The 17,508-nt window shown below is 36.4% G+C and overlaps 1 protein-coding gene across 2 annotated transcripts; it reads left to right on the top strand.

Annotated features, from left to right (window-relative positions):
* The first annotated feature begins 9,521 nt into the window (after positions 1-9,521).
* ITM2A (integral membrane protein 2A) lies at positions 9,522-16,759 on the top strand. 2 transcript variants are annotated; one of them, XM_025372185.1, is made up of 6 exons: positions 9,522-10,013; positions 13,570-13,701; positions 13,982-14,179; positions 14,429-14,539; positions 15,655-15,805; positions 15,957-16,759. In XM_025372185.1, exons 1-6 carry the CDS (start codon positions 9,903-9,905, stop codon positions 16,043-16,045), a joined length of 792 nt encoding a protein of 263 aa, XP_025227970.1. In that variant the 5' UTR covers positions 9,522-9,902; the 3' UTR covers positions 16,046-16,759. The 2 variants fall into 2 exon arrangements, with proteins under 2 accessions (XP_025227970.1, XP_025227971.1); XM_025372186.1 differs by lacking the exon at positions 13,570-13,701 and having other exon boundaries at positions 9,566-10,013.
* Positions 16,760-17,508: the final 749 nt, after the last annotated feature.

Consider the following 17,508-nt stretch of genomic DNA (forward strand, 5'->3'; position numbering starts at 1 on the left):
CCCGCCTCGCGCTCCCAAAGTGTTGTGATTACAGGTGTGAGCTACTGCTCCCGGCCACTTTCTGCTTCTTTGTTCTTCTCTCCTTTTTCTTTCTCCTTTTCCTCTTGAAGCCAAGAACCATAGGTGGATTCTTAGTTGCCTCCCATATAGTTATTCCCCTTCTTCTTCCTAGTTACAAGAAACCCGATTTTGTTTACCCCACAAAACCTAGTATTTCCTCAGACCTAAGAATGACCTTTGAATAGGCTAAGCCAATCATGGGAGTTCCATTTCTTTTGCCAATAATTGATTTAAGAATGAACATATGGGCCAACAAGACACCAAGGAAAGTCTGCTGAGAAACTTCTGAGAAAGACCCCAAAGTTTGTGCTTATAACAGTTACTCTAGACTATCTCAAAGGTTAAGACAGAGATAAGGAACACTAACTGGGTCCTCATTCTAAGATATAATTGGTTATATTCTTCATTACTCCAGCAAGGCTGAAGTTGTTTCCATTTACTCAAAACAAGGAACATTGTCTTGACCACTGGGGCTATGTGTAGCTACGTTGTAATTAAAAATAGAGCGTCTTCATGACTATATATGGGATCTCTCTTACAAATTCATGCTCTGCTTTGGAAAATTTCGTGGCATTGGCATTGGTTTACATGAAATACCTTAGTGAGATGGAGTCCTCAAATGGCAAGCACTATAAGGTCACGTTTTCAGACTGTTACTGATAATATATGATACTGGTAGTGAAAGGCGAGGGACACCTCAGTTATATACTGAGGCAGCATGGTGTGGTGGATAGAAAACTAAACCTAGAATTAAGATACCTACGTTCTGGCCCAAGCTACCTCCCAGTTGTGTGACTGGGCAAGTCTTAAACCCTTAGAATCTCAGTTTCTTCATCTGTCAATAGGAGCTGAGAACTCTACCCAGATGAAGACAGAGGTTTTATGGCATCAAATTAAATAAGGAGTGTAAAACTAATGCCATTCTATGTAGACTGAACAAATAATTATTCTATTGTAGAAGATTTTAAACATCTTTAGGGTAGAGAGTATCCTTCATATTTCTGAATGTTCTGCATAGCAGAGAGTCGGGCATATAAAAAAAGCTCAGTGGAGATTTGTTGATTGGTGAATTAAAATAATGAAATAGCATAAGCAGAATAGTCTCCCCTTATTTTTCCACTTATTTTTCTCCTTGTTTCTTCCCAGAGATAAACAATTGCTAATGACTAATGGGTTCAATTCAATTAAAAAATTATATCGAGTCTCCTCTTTGTAACAGGCAACTGTCTAAGCACTGCGAAGGATGCAAAGGTGAGTCAGACAGGGGCTAAAAAAAAAAAAAAAAAATAGTTTACCAGAATTGACTTATTTCATTGTATGTATTTTCCTTCTTAATCTCCTAGTGTAGTGAATTATAATGAGAATTTTTAAAATGTGAAACATCTTTGCATTCCTGGGATAAACCCTATTTGTTAATCCTATAGTTACACATTTACTGTTGGTTTTATTTAGTTAATATTCTACTTAGGGTGTTGTATTTGCTTTTAAAAAGCATGGATGTAAAACTTGCTTTTCCTGTATTTCTCTGTTTGTTTTTGTAATAAAAATTTCTCTAACCAGTAAAAATAAGATAGGGGCCGATAGAGGTAAGAGATTAATAGAACAATGCATTATTTAAAATAGCATCAACATGCAAACCCACTTCATTATTTATTGGCAAAAGTGAGTTCCAGAATCTCTGCAGTCACTGCAAAAGCACGGGACCTCAATTTGTCTCTTAGAAATGGTTCTGCAGACACATTGACCAATGGAACAGAATAGAGAACCTAGAAATAAGACTACATTCCTACAGTCATTTGATATTTGACAAATGTGACAAGAACAAGTAATGGTGAAAAGCATTCCCTATTTAATAAATGGTGCTGGGAGAACTGGCTAGTCATATGCAGAAAACTTAAACTGGGCTCCTTCCTTACACCATATACAAAATCATCTCCAGATGGATTAAAGACTTAAATGCAAAACCTAAAACTATAAAAACCCGAGAAGAAAACTTAGGCAATGCCATTCAGGACATAGGCATAGGCAAATATTTCATGATGAAAATGCTAAAATCAAGTGCAACAAAGCAAAAATTGACAAATGGGATCTAATTTAACTAAAACTCTGCAAAGTAAAAGAAACTATCTTCAGAGTGAACAGACAACCTACAGAATCAGAGAAACTTTTTTCAATATTTTTATCTGAAAAACATCTAACATCCAGAGTCTACAAGGAACTTATACAAATTTACAAGAAAAAAACAAACAATCCCATTAAAAATTGGGCAAATGACATGAACAGACACTTCTCAAAAGAAGACATACATGTAGCCAACAAATATTTGAAAAAAAGCTCAACATCACTGATCATTAGAGAAATACAAATCAAAACCACAATGAGATCCCATCTTATGCCAATCAGAATGGCTATCATTAAAAAGTTAAGAAACAACAGATACCGGCGAGGTTGTGGAGGAAAAGGAACCCTTTCACACTGTTGATGGGAGTATAAATTAGTTCAACCATTGTGGAAGACACTGTGATGATTCCTCAAAGACCTAGAGGCAGAAATACTATTCGACCCAGCAATCCCATTACTGGGAATATTCCCAGAGGAATATAAATCATTCTGCTATAATGATACATGCATGCATATGTTTATTGCAGCACTATTTGCAATAGCAAAGACATGGAATCTACCCAAATGCCCATCAACGATAGACTGGATAAAGAAAATAGTGGTACATATACCATGAGATACTATTCAGCCATAAAAGGGAACAAGATCATGACCTTTGCAGGGACATGGATGGAGATGGAAGCCATTATCCTTAACAAACTAATGCAGGAACAGAAAAACAAACACGGCATATTCTTATTTATAAGTGGGAACTAAATAATGAGAACATATGGACACATTGTGGGAGGAAAACACACACTGGGGCCTGTTGGAAGATGTGGTGTTGGAGGAGGGAGAGGATCAGAAAGAAGAGCTAATGGATTCTCAGCTTAATACCTGGGTAGTGGGAAGTGCAGCAAACCACTATGGCTCACGTTTACCTATGTAACACACCTGCACATGTACCCCTACACTTAAAAGTTGGAAATAAAAAAAATAGTTTTGTCCATTTTTCATCAGGAAAGCAAATCAGAACTGCAAACTCCACAGACACCCTCACACATACAAAACACAAAAATGAAGATGATACTAGTAAGGACTAAGAACAGTATCAATATTTTTTTAGTTTAAAGTGCAGTGTGTAATGGGAAGAACTTTACTATCCTACACTATATACCTTCAATACAAAATACAATAGATGTGCCTTGGAGGGTTCCAGTTAAAATTTCTTTGGATGCGTAATATGGTGGTGTGATTTAGAGAAACTGGACTCAAGAAAATATGCTCATTAAAACATACACACACACACACACACACAAACACACACACACAGAAAGAGAGAAAGATATTGAAAGAGAGAGACGGAGAGAAAAAATCTTGTGCATAGTTGATTTGGTGGAAGAATTTTTTGGTTTCTTTGAATTTCCAACATGGACATATAAACAATTATAGATAACTTTATTTTGAGTTGTTGGGGAGATATTTTTAGTGCATTTGTGATGCAGATTTAGAATTCTAATGGTTTTCTTGCAGAAGTGTCTTTGGAAAATATTGCTGTATAGGTGGCAGAATCATACTTTGCCCAGTCTCAGCACATTCATCATATTTGTCAAATATCCTTGTTAATCAGTCATTATATCCTCTTCCTAGTTTCTTCACAATTTCATAGAATAAATTTGTCTTTGAAGTGAATTGATTTCCTTGGTCATTCCTATGTATACATCCATTTTTCTTATGTGTGTAAGCCTTCTTTTTCTTCAATAGAAACTCTAGGCATTAATTGAGAATAGATTTATTCTCAAGCTTTTTATAAATAAAGTACCAAGTAAGATCCCAACATCACATAACTAAAAGTTTCAACACAAAAAGAGTGCCAAAAGGGAAGCTGAATTAGGGTACACCAGGATGAGATACCTAATAGTTGCTTTGCAAGGTTTACAGGAATGCAGAAGTAAGCCTTTAGCAGTCCAACTAAAGAGGTCTTATTAAAGCTTAAAATTCAAGGAGTAACATGTCAGTGGGGGAGGAAAAAATTATCCTTATTTGGAAAAATTGTTGACATTTGTATCACTACCTATTTCCATTGATAGATGCTATTATTATTATTCTAATCTGCTCTATTTAGTAGCATCTTTTAAATTATAAATCTTCATGCCAAATGTGAGGAAAGGAGGCATTTGCTCTGTATTAGTTGCAACATAAACAGAACATGGGAGAAGACACCCCTTTCTTCCCAAGGTGTGTGGACAATATTTTTGTTTGTAGGATTTTTCTCAATAAGGTGGAGACATTAAAATTTAAGCTGCTAAAACAGAAGTTAAAATTCTGAGAGTATAATTTCCCTAACTTGAAAATCAGGAAGTATAACTGATGTATTGATGAAGAACAGAACAAAAGCTGTCACATACTACAGTGTTCCTCTATGCAGGACCTCTCTTTTTGCACTAGCACAGAAACTAGCGACCACACTGAGGTATAAACAGTACCTTTTGTGGACCTTGAGTTTGAAATGGGGGATTCTCAAAGCTGGGTTTTCCAATCATGGTCTGATGTAATTGTTTTGGGAATAACAAGAAGTCAAATATGTGCCATTGACCTGACTATAAACTTAGAGCATTCCTCTGTTGTGTATGCCTTTCTGGCTTCTATATTACCAAGATGCCATCATACTTTAGAATAGTTGGAGGCTTTGGGATATGAATGCATTGTAGTTAGTGTCAAATAAAAATAGTAAAATTAAAATAAAAAACAAAACTGCAAAACAGGAACAATCAAGGTAAATTATGTAACATAAAACAACTTTGGATTTTATGTTCTTTAAGACTAAACTAGGAATTACAATTGTGTTTCAATTATGTTGAAACACAAACAAAACCAAATATGAAGGTAAAAAGAATATTTGGTTTAACAATCATATATAAAAAATGTAAGTGCCTGTGCTTTCATTGAATGGGAACCTAACTTTGAATCTGTCACAAAGACAGTTTACTATCACTTGGTGTTATAGTATGGAGCAATTGAACCAAGTGGGTATTCACAAAAGCATTACTGGCACTAGATGTGAGTTTCTCACTTGCATTTCTCAGAACTAGAACACAGAAGTTCTTCATAGAACTTCTATGAAGTTCTAGTTCTCATAAGACCTTTCAGATACCAATCCACAATGCTATTTTAAAAGTCCCCAAAGATAGTCTGAGATGAGATTAGAAATTTTACACAATTTAGAAAGGTGCATTGAAAGTGCAAACATTTTTATCAGATGTCCTTAGTTGTTCTATGTGGCAAAAAAGCAAAGTGATTTTTATAAATTGGGGTGGCACACAACTTCTCAACCTCGATTATATAACCACAACATTATGATGGGATGATGGAATCTTTTCTCATATTTAAGAAAATGTTGCATCCTCCTATTATCATAGCTCACTCAGTCTACAGATAAAACGTTAAATGGACTAGAGAAACAATAATCTATTCCAGAAAGCAAATGCCTTCTATTACTTTCACTGGGGAGCACTAGCTCTGCTGCCAGGATCGAGCTATGTGTACAGGGAATGAGTGCACCTAGAAAATAGCCTGGCTCTTTAAAGATCTAAACCAAACTTTCGGAATTATACCCAGAAACAGATGGCTGGCCAGCTCTCTGTGTAGCTGCTTCATTGTTGACAGAAGTAACTGGAGAACTCAGAAGAAATATGCTTTAGGATCAGTAGCCTATAGTCATGGGTAGACTAGGAAAGTCTTAAGAAGGTTTCAAACGTGGTTAGTCCTGAATAAAATTCTAAGCAGGAATTACTGTTTGCAATATGGGGAGGAGATTCATGCTTCATTGCCCTAGAGAATATTCTGATTATTTTCTTCTGCTTTAAAACCAGCTCTCTTCTTGATTTTCCCATTTTCTTTAGTGGCAGTAAGACAATATAGTGGCTAAGAATATAAACACTGACTACCTGGGTTAGAATTTGACTTCGAGCATGTTATCTAACCTCTTGGAAATTCAGTTTCTTTATCAATTAAATGGAGTATATAATGATACTTCACAGAGTTGTGGTAAAGATTAAATGACATAATCAATTTAAAGGGCTTAGCACAGAAATCTGGCATTTAGTGTGTTCAACAAATGTTTCGTATTAAGGGCACCATTTTCCCAGCCTGGAATTCTCATTCATTCAAAACAAAATCATTTTTTTTTCCTAATGCTTCTCCTTCATATGATTTATTCTAGCCGCAGGCCTTGTAAAGAATGGCTCCTAGAATTCTTTGGAAGTTGTTCTTTTGTTTTCAGTGTTTCAATTATCAATAGTTCACCACCTGTCACCAGGAATGTAGAAGAGCACCCCCAACTGGTTTCCCAATACATTTGCTGTCAGATTAATCTTCCTAAATAGAGTGCTGGGTGTGAGGCCATTGCAAATGTGCTAGTCATTTAAACATTGCTAGTAGCATTGGCTGTGGGTGGAACTATTCTGCTGGTTTGTAGAATTGTTATATCCTACTCCACAGCATAAGCCCAGTGTTCCCACTACAAAAACTGGAGAACCCACAACAAGTACGTCATTGCCATTGGTAGAGTAATGATGTGCTCTGTAAGGACAAGAGTGTATCTGCTTTGCTCACCACTGTATTCTTATGCCAATCACAGCACAAGGCACATAGTAGATCCTCAGTAAATATTTGATTAATGAATACATGAGTTAATGGGCGAAATGGTATTATAGATACCTTTATTGGTTTAGCTTTGTGTGATTGCATTTGTGGTAATTTCAGAAGATCATTCAAAGAAAGTTGACATCATTGCTTGGCATTCAATTACATGCCATGTTCCATTCAGACCAACTTATGATAATTTAGTCATCATTTGGCATGTGAGAACAGGGAAGTCATTTATAAACTTGAATGGTATGCATTCAGATATAGTTAACAATGTGAGCTAGAATCAGCATAGAAGCCAGATCCCCATTTCCAAAGACAAGAAAGTGAGAGAAATTGATTCTAGAAAAAAGAAGTTGTTGCTGGGAAGGAGAGAATACAAGAAAGAGCCTAGCCGAGAACCATTTTTTTTTAGTAGATGGAAATGTGTTCACTACTGATTTCAACCCTAGGAGCAAGTGGCAGCTTATATTTTGCAATTCAAAAAGTATTCAGGAACTATTTAACCTTCCTGGAATGGATACAAACAATGGGTGTTGTTGCTACTCTATGATCCTAACACAAGTATTCTTTTATATATTGAGAAGGAAACTGTGGTATCTGCCAACTTGAGACTGTGCCTGCATCACATATGTCCAACAGTAGCAAAGACCCATACCTAAAAGAGGATGCAGTATTAACAAATAGGAGATGGCCAAATTCTTCAAAATGCAAAAGAGAAGTTAGAAGTCAATTTACGTGACTATTCTTAGAAGTTTAACCTTTTCCAATAAGACCTATATTCAGGTATTGTGGGATTTTAAGCAGTTCTAGAATGTTAAGAATGGTTGAAGGGTAAATAATAATAATAATAATAATAATAATAATAATTCTTATAAGCTTGACAAATGCATATGTTAACAGAATAAAATAACAATCCCGGGATAACAAGACATTTCACTCCCTATCCTTTTCATAATAATTTAAAAGGTATTTCCTCTTGCATCACACCAAATAATCCTCACAGCAACAGGACATAAATGAAGAAACTGACACCTGAGAAGATGAAGTGACTTGCTCAATATTATGTACCCAGAAATTGATCACATACTCCCTCATTATCATAATTTAGGTTTATTCATCTGAAAAAAAAAGAAAATAATCTCTGCTCCTTCTACCTGACCACATTTCAGGAAATATATACTAAGATAATATGTTACAATCCCTCCCAGAACCTTGCACTTACTAAGTAAATGCGTAAGAGCAACCATTTGTTCAGCCATCTGTGTGGTGTGGATCACAGGGCCAGACTAGCACAGACCATAGTGGAGATGTCACAAAGGTGATTGCAAGCAGAAGGCAACTGTAAAGAGAAACATTCTAGGAAGGTGAGAGTTCCTCAGCTTACACTAAAGGTTGCCTGATAAATACTAAATTATAATGGCCAATCGTGAGCAATAATAAGTGAAAGAACATAGGATGCCAATATTTCTAAGCAAACTCAAACATTCTTCTTTTTATGATTCTGGCCCTAAGTAAGGCACAGGCTCCCCACTGTTCCCCTCCATCCACTTTCCCATCTGTGGCCTATCCAAGAAAATGAATGCTGTCTTCACAAAGGTCCCACAGTGGAAACAGGCGACAGGCTTCTGAGTCAAGGAAACATCAGTGGGAAAAATGCCAAGTTGGAATTTTTCGGATGGAGGGGTGGCGACTTAACATATTTAAGTCTGTTTCTTAGGTAGATGAGTAGATGGTAAATTCTGTAGCAAAAGCTGTTTCTTTGTTTTGTTTTGTTTGATGCTGTTGTTTTGGTAAGTGCTACTGTCTTCACACAACAGACCTTTCTCCTGTCTTCTGCAGCGGGACTATTTATAAACTGTGTACCAGTGCTACCCAAGTCACCAACCTCCAAAGTCTGAATTGTACTTGGTAAGGTTCTCTATCAGTATCACTAACCTGGAAAAATTGACTGTGAAGAAACAGCTTGATTATACTGGCTGCACATGTAAATGTTCCAAGAATAATTTCTAACTCAGCCCCTTTGAAGTTACTGTTTTTTCCTCCATTAGATCGGTATTAGCATCTGGCTAAATTTTGTATCCTCCAGCTCCACCTCCACCTTCCTGAACACATAAGTACTTGTACACACACACATTAACACACACACATACACACACACACACACGTTTGCTTTTTTCCCTGTAGGTTTCACAGCTGGTGGCTGAACAGAAACAGTCTCTGGGTTGAGATTTTACACTAGTTTCCCTGACCTGGAAGAGTGAAAAATCTAGATTATTTCAGGAATTTATTATAAGCTTTCCACCCTTCTCTGTCTCATCATGTCTTATCTACAAAATGGGGTGCTGGGGAGGCAGGAGCCCTATCTTTCTGATCTAGCATCCCCTTAGGTTGAGATATTAAAATTGCAAAACACAAGCAAGCAAATATTAAAAAACAGCAGTTTGTTGAAAGAATGAACCGGGTAACTATAAACAGGATTCTAGGTGTTCTTTAAAAGAAAGATATTATTATCAAGGAACAAAACCTTTGTAGAACGGCGCTTTTGGGGCCTGGGTGGGTCCAGAGCTAAGGAAATTTGAGTTACTGCCAAGCTACAGTCCCAGGCCCTGCGGGGAGTCGGGTCCAAGTTTGAGAAAACAGTCAGAGTCAGGGGCTATTGTGGCCTGGACAGAGGCAGACAGACAAGACACAGCAGGCTTCCTTCCTGTCTTGCTCTTATCTGAAGTTGCAGAGAGTGGGTGGGAGCATGCCTGAGGTGCAGGTGAGGCACGTTTAGCCTGAGCTGGCCAAGGGCTCCATTTCCCCTCCTCTTCCCCCCGTGGCAAATCCGCCCCACCTCGCAAACCCCCAACTCAGGCACTTGGGCCCCTTTTGGGCCCCCTCTCGCTCCTCCCTTTAGGCACTTCCCTGGGCCCGCCCACAGTCTCCCCCCAGTTTGGGGCTGCGTCATAAGTATCCCAGACCTCGGCTTGCAGTAGTGTTAGACTGAAGATTAAGTAAGTGCTGTTCGGGCTAGCAGGATCTCCTCTTGTAATCTGCAGCCCAGGACGCTGATTCCAGCAGCGCCGTACCGCGCAGCCCGAGGATTCACTATGGTGAAAATCGCCTTCAATACCCCCACCGCGGTGCAAAAGGAGGAGGCGCGGCAAGACGTGGAGGCCCTCCTGAGCCGCACGGTCAGAACTCAGATACTGACCGGCAAGGTAGCTGTCCCAGGGCGGGGTTGGGAACGGGTGGGCGAAGGAAAGAGGGCTGGTAGCAAAGGAGAAAATGAAGTTTCCCTGGGAGGGCCCCTCTTGCGCCTCTTACGCTGTCTCTGGGGTTTACCCGGTCGTCTCGGTTCTGTCTCCTCGCGGCACCTTCTGCTTACCGCACCCTATGTCACTCTGCATTCCCGTGTGTCGTGCCATGTTCAGTCTGTTCCAGCCCACACCACCTATCCTGGAGGGATGTCCGAGAGAGTTTGAGGAGATGCCCTGGGACTGGTTGTCATTGTCTCTTGGGTAACGTGTAGGGACCTGGGGATCAAGGAGGGGCATGTCGCCCAGTCCCCACCTCCAGGGACGCGCATAGTCTCCCCAGGAACAGAGGGGACACAAGGGGGTGAGCAAGACCGGGAGATTTAACATTTCTTTCTTTCCTTTTGGTGTAGATGAAGTTCTAAGACTCTAAATCTTTCTACCATCTCTGAGTGTTCGTGGAGGTGGGGTGAGGAGCAAAGGGCACTTTTAACTCCAAGCAGTATGGGTTGGGGCAAGTGGTCTGCTTGAGCGCGCGAGTATTTTCAGTTTCTCTCTGGTCACAGGTGGCTTTAAACATTAGATAAAGGAGCTGTCAAAATTGAGGTAGGTCTTAGTGCCAATTTAGGGTGTTCACTGTGCCCTTTTACTGCAAGAGCCTAGTATATTTTTAGAGTGGTATTTCCTAAAGAAAACACTCTTCTCTTGTAAAAACAAATTTGGGGATACTTTTCAATTTTTTTTATTTTTATTTTTCTTGTTGAACAACATCCCCTTCCCTCTATATAGAGATCTGAAGCAGGTCCAGTGTTGTAATTTAAACTACTAGCTTTGACAGGAACTGGAGAAGCTCTTCCCCAAAATGTTGTCCATTATTTATTTAGTCCTATTTCTATTTCTTTTAAACACCTACTATGTTTTCAGGGTTCATATACTACTCCTCAGTATAATCTCAATTTTAAAGGGCAATAGTATTTTCTTCGTGTTCTATGAAATCTGGAAAGTGTTGGAACTTGCAGATCTGTCCTAACTTGTGTTGTTCTCTATACAGTTTTAACTTTTGTGTTCAAAGTGGAGATATAAAAAGTCCTTTGAGTTAAACGAGAATCCATGTAGTAAAAGTTGATTGTACACACAACTTGAAATGTTAATGTGCTTATCCAGCGTTTTATTATGGAAACTTTCAATATTAAATCCTGCAATAAAACTAGCTTTTGTGTATTATACATTTTAGAGCTCAAAAGTAACACCCTCTTGCATTGTTGAGGTTTTGATTAAATGACAGAGGTCAAATATGTAATTGTTCTCCTGCTTAGTTTGTAGGTTAAACATGGTCAGATTTTTTGGGAGGTCTAATTAGAGGCCAGTAGTTAAATATAGCCACACAGTAATCCTTTTTTTTTTTTTTTCCTCACCGCTAAGCATTTCATGACTTGTAGATAGATTCAGTTAATATGCAAGCAATACTTCTGCCAGGACTGTGGTGCGATGAGGAATAAACAAAACTGAGCCTTTGCACTTTGATTATACTTTGCTGTTAGGTTTTGGAGAAAACGTAACAGGATCCTTACCTGGCCACTACAGGACACTGATAAAAATACTTGATATATTGTATTGTAATACATTGATCAGCTAGCTCACTAGAGGTTGAGCATGACAAATATGATGTCAGACATAGTGTACAATCACTTCAAAAGAGTTCCAAGAGAAATTAGCTATGGTAATTGATGGCTCACACCAACCTGAAATCCAATAGATACAAATGAAAACAAAAAAATCCTTATTTCTAGCATGTAATATCTTATGAAATTGAAATTCTAATATTTAGGACTTGCTTAATAATAAACTTCTTGAATTATTGAAAGAATAAATGAAATTACAGGGCAAACTGTTCTTCTCATGTCTCAGTTGCCAGAAAAAATAAATGTATTTATCTCAGAATTTCAAATTAAGCTATTATGTGACTTATGAGCAAGTTACTTTATCTTTATGAAACTCATTTTAATCATCTAAAATATAATTTTTAAGTCTCCAGTTCTAGATTATTGTACAGTAATTCCAAATCAAAATTTATAGTTCTATCTTTGTAGTACTAATCCTAGTTTAGGGTTTTGTTTTTTAATAAAAATAATTAAAAGATCCTGAAAATTACTGGGACACAGAAAAGCCTTCAAAGTTTATAGAGTACTAATTAATGGAGGGTTTGAACTTAAATAAATTTAGCTAACAAAATGGGGATCTCAAATTTCTTTGACTTTCAAAAAAAAAAAAACATTTTTGGAAAAATAAACCTTTATCAAATGATTGTCTGTCCTTTCATCTGCATTAACTTGTAATCTATGCATTTATTTTCATCAAATGAATTTAAGCTCTGATAAACATTAGAGTAGTTGTCCTGAAAAAGAGCTAATGACCTAAAAGACTAAAACAATTCGATTTATATACCCATTTGAATGATTTACCCATTAATGATCAGGGCCTAGGTTTGCTTACTTCATTTATTCAATCCTTGAGTAACAATGTTGCTTAGGATATATTGTGACGTACAAATACGGGATTGGAAAGATTGGAGTCTACTGCCCTGGGAAGGGCACAATCAGTTACTTGTTTGCTTTGGATCTGTCTTGTTTCAATCCCAAAACAAATTATTGTTTTAGCAAAATATTACAGTCACTGTTACACAGACAACTTTCCTGTCTAGCTATCGCAAATGCTACACTTCAAAATCAAGTGTTCCACTCAGGACTTGGAAAATACTTCATTCATGCAATACACAGTTATAGAATATTGATCGATATTAAGAAACTTTTATTTCTCAGTTAAATTAGGGACATTAAATTTATATCTCTCCCTTCAATATTTTAATTTCCAAAATATAGGGAAAATGACATATACCTTATAGAACTCCTACCTTTAAAACCTAATATTCAGAAAACAGCTTTTTGAAAAATCAGTTAATAAATTAATCAAAGGATACTAATTTTCTTTTAAGTTGACAAACTGATTTGGAAAAAATAATGAAGAAACAGAACCATATCCCAGAAAGTTAGTGATTATATCAGCGTACTAGTTCAAAAAGTAATTACTTCCGTTTATTGAGTATAATTTCTAGAGATCAGCTTTACCACATTGTGCCTATTATTAATACTATATTATGCATTTTAAAATGTGTTAAGAGTCAATATCGTGTTAAGTGTTCTTAGCAAAATAAAAAATAATATGACATTGCATAAATAAATGGTAATTTTAATTTGGTTCTTGATGCATGCATTTTGAAATAATTTCATAAGTATATTTGGGTTTAGAAATGCCAAAATGGAAGGTTAATACAATCGGAGACATTTTTTAACATCTATTAGATTCACAAATTGTCTTGAAATAAATTCAGACTGCAATTAAAATGAGTTAACATTTTTAAAAAAAATCTTGGGTTTCAAGGGAGGTAAATTGTATACAAAATCAACGATGTGTCTAAAAGTACAATCTGGTTTTGTTTTTGGTTTTGCTTTTTAATAAATAGGAGCTCCGAGTTGCCACCCAGGAAAAAGAGGGCTCCTCTGGGAGATGTATGCTTACTCTCTTAGGCCTTTCATTCATCTTGGCAGGACTTATTGTTGGTGGAGCCTGCATTTACAAGTACTTCATGCCCAAGGTAATAATAATTATAATTATTATACTTTGAATTACTAGTTGCTAGACATTTAGTAGCGACTTAAAAAATTCTGTAGTGGTAACTAGAGAAAAGAAGATTTAGGGAAAGTTTTCAAGTTGCCTTTCAGTTCATAAAATTGATTTGTCTTCATTGTGATAACTGTAGTCAACAAGCCTCGGCTTAACACATAGTACAGTGAATTGATATGAGTGTGAAAAACCATTCAAATATCATGATGGTGAGTATTAGAAGATTGTAATTTTCCCTTTTTGTCTTTTAGAGCACCATTTACCGTGGAGAGATGTGCTTCTTTGATTCTGAGGATCCTGCAAATTCCCTTCGTGGAGGAGAGCCTAACTTCCTGCCTGTGGCTGAGGAGGCTGACATTCGTGAGGATGACAACATTGCAATCATTGATGTGCCTGTCCCCAGTTTCTCTGATAGTGACCCTGCAGCAATTATTCATGACTTTGAAAAGGTTTCTCATTCCTATAAATATTCCAGGATTTTATTTTTCCTCTCTCTCTCTCTTTTTTACTTCATTGGCAGGTATTAAATTCATTCATGAATGCACATGTTTTTGAGGCAAAGCCTTTTCATTCTTTTGTTGTTGAATACACATTAGTTGATTTTGAAAGGATGTAGCTGCTTGATCTAATGGTAGTTGGAAAATTTGCAATGTTAATGCCTTCTATGTCTTACCTGACTTTTTTCCCCTACCTAACAGGGAATGACTGCTTACCTGGACTTGTTGCTGGGGAACTGCTATCTGATGCCCCTCAATACCTCTATTGTTATGCCTCCAAAAAATCTGGTAGAGCTCTTTGGTAAACTGGCGGTATGTATTTTGGAAGTCAAATTTTTACATAAGCACCTCCAAGTAATTTTACTTCCTTGTTTTTTTAAAACATAATGAGTTTGGCCAAAACATTTCATTTTATTGAAATAATTTTCAAATAAAAAATGTTGTGAACCTAAAACTGCTCTAAAAAATAAAGATTATTTTTTTACAGTCATTATCTGGTATAGGAAAGGATTTAAATAGTGTCCTTAAGAATTTGGGCAAATGACATGAGCAGACACTTTTCAAAAGAAGACATACATGCAGGCAACAAACATTTGAACAAAAGCTCAGCATCACTGAACATTAGATAAATGCAAATCAAAACCACAATGAGATACCATCTCACACCAGTCAGAATGGCTATTATTAAAAAGTCAAAAAATAACAGATGCTGGCTAGGTTGTGGAGAAAAAGGAATGCTTATATACCATTGGTGTCTGTGTAAATTAGTTCAGCCATTATGGAAGGTGCTGTGGTGATTTCTCAGACCTAAAGACAGAAATACTATTAGACCTAGAAATTGCATTACTGGGTATGTGCCAGTAATCATTTTATTATAAAGATACATGCACAAGTATGTGCATTGCAGCAGTATTTATAATAGCAAAGACATGGAATCAGCCTAAATGTCCGTCAATGATAGACTGGATAAAGAAAATATGATGCATATACACCATGGGATACTATGCAGCCAAAAAAAAAAAAAAAAAAAAATCACAGAAAAAAACAAAACAAAACAAGATCATGTCCTTTGCAGAGAGATGGATAGAGCTGGAGGCCATTAACCTTACAAACTAACACAGGAACAGAAAACCAAATACCATATGTTCTCTCACTTATAAGTGGGAGCCAAATGAAAAGAACACATGGTCACATAGAGGGTAACAACACACACTGCGGTCTTTCAGGGGCTGGAAGATGGGAGAAGGGACAGGATCAGGAAAAATAACCAGTGGGTACTAGGCTTAATACCTGGGTGATTAAATAATCTGTACAACAAACCCCATGACACAAGTTTACTTAAGTAACAAACCTGCACTTTTACTCCTGAACTTCTAAGTTAAAAAGGAAAAAAGTTTCTCATTTCAATCTTTGGTTTTGATTTTCAGAGTGGCAGATACCTGCCTCAAACTTATGTGGTTCGTGAAGACCTAGTTGCTGTGGAGGAAATTCGTGATGTTAGTAACCTTGGCATCTTTATTTACCAACTTTGCAACAACAGAAAGTCCTTCCGCCTTCGTCGCAGAGACCTCTTGCTGGGTAAGTAACTAATGTATTCCTTCCTTCACCCTGTGTTACACAGTAGAGGAAAGTGGAGGTGGAATACGGGAAAATGTGGGGAACAAGTCTAGATATGTTTTCCTTTCCACAAAAATTTCAAAAGCCACTTGTTTTGCACATTTCCTTACAGGTTTCAACAAACGTGCCATTGATAAATGCTGGAAGATTAGACACTTCCCCAACGAATTTATTGTTGAGACCAAGATCTGTCAAGAGTAAGAGGCAACAGATAGAGTATCCTTGGTAATAAGAAGTCAGAGATTTACAATATGACTTTAACATTAAAGTTTATGGGATACTCAAGATATTTACTCATGCATTTACTCTATTGCTTATGCTTTTAGTAAAAGGAAAAAAAAAAAAAAAAACTACTAACCACTGCAAGCTCTTGTCAAATTTTAGTTTAATTGGCATTGCTTGCTGTTTGAAACTGAAATTATATGATTTTCATTTTTTCTTTGAATTTATAGGGTTTAGATTTCTGAAAGCAGCATGAATATGTCACCTAACATCCTGACAATAAATTCCATCCGTTGTTTTTTTGTTTGTTTGTTTTTTTCTTTTCCTTTAAGTAAGCTCTTTATTCATCTTATGGTGGAGCAATTTTAAAATTTGAAATATTTAAAATTGTTTTTGAACTTTTTGTGTAAAATATATCAGGTCTCTTAACATTGTTGGTTTGTTTTGTTTTTCATTTTGTACAACTTTCTTGAATTTAGAAATTACATTTTTGCAGTTCTGTTAGGTGCTCTGTAATTAACCTGACTTATATGTGAACAATTTTCATGAAACAGTCATTTTTAACTAATGCAGTGATTCTTTCTCACTAATATGTGTATTGCGGAATGCACAAAATTGTGTAGGTGCTGAATGCTGTAAGGAGTTTAGGTTGTATGAATTCTACAACCCTATAATAAATTTTACTCTATACAACCACTCTTTCTTTTATTTCATCACTTGAGATATATTCAATGTGAATAATTAGTATTACTTATTTAGCTTTTGGTGTACCTGTAACAGATCTAAAATTATGAGCCCAACTTTGCCCCCATTCCCACCTACACATATTTATATTTTATAGTTTCATATTTTACTCCCTTTTTGACAGTATATTAATTACTCTTTTATAAATATCCCATAATTGCCTTATCATGTAAATTCAACTATTTATTTAGAGGCTTCAGGCCCATAGCACTTCAAAATATTTTAAAGTGTTTTCTTTTTCATCAAATTAAACAACTATGTACAGCTATAATAGATGACTAAGGACTAACCTTGGATAAGATGTTGATAACATTTAAGACCTTCAAATGCTGTGATCATTACTCATGTATCTAAGAGTCTAAACTTCATACCAAGGGGGCATGAGTCCTATAAACTCTTTCACTTGTATTAGGTGAAAAATTGCTCCTGATATCCCTTATTACCTGCTGGGATACCAAGTATTGGTCAATTTCAGTAGCCAAAACTACTTAGTCAAATCCATACCCTTAAATACTACCATTATTTTTAATGAAATACATTAAACATTTAACTTTAAGAATTTAGAAATAAAGCAATATCACAAACAAAAAGCATACAGAAAGAAAAATGCAGTAGTTAGAAGATAATGACAGTAATTGATAAATTCAAGAAGTGGCTCTTTATAAAGAAGAATATGTAGAAAGAATCTGATAAAATTT

This window comes from Theropithecus gelada, chromosome X (assembly GCF_003255815.1).
Source record: "Theropithecus gelada isolate Dixy chromosome X, Tgel_1.0, whole genome shotgun sequence".
Classification (NCBI taxonomy): Eukaryota; Metazoa; Chordata; class Mammalia; order Primates; family Cercopithecidae; genus Theropithecus; species Theropithecus gelada.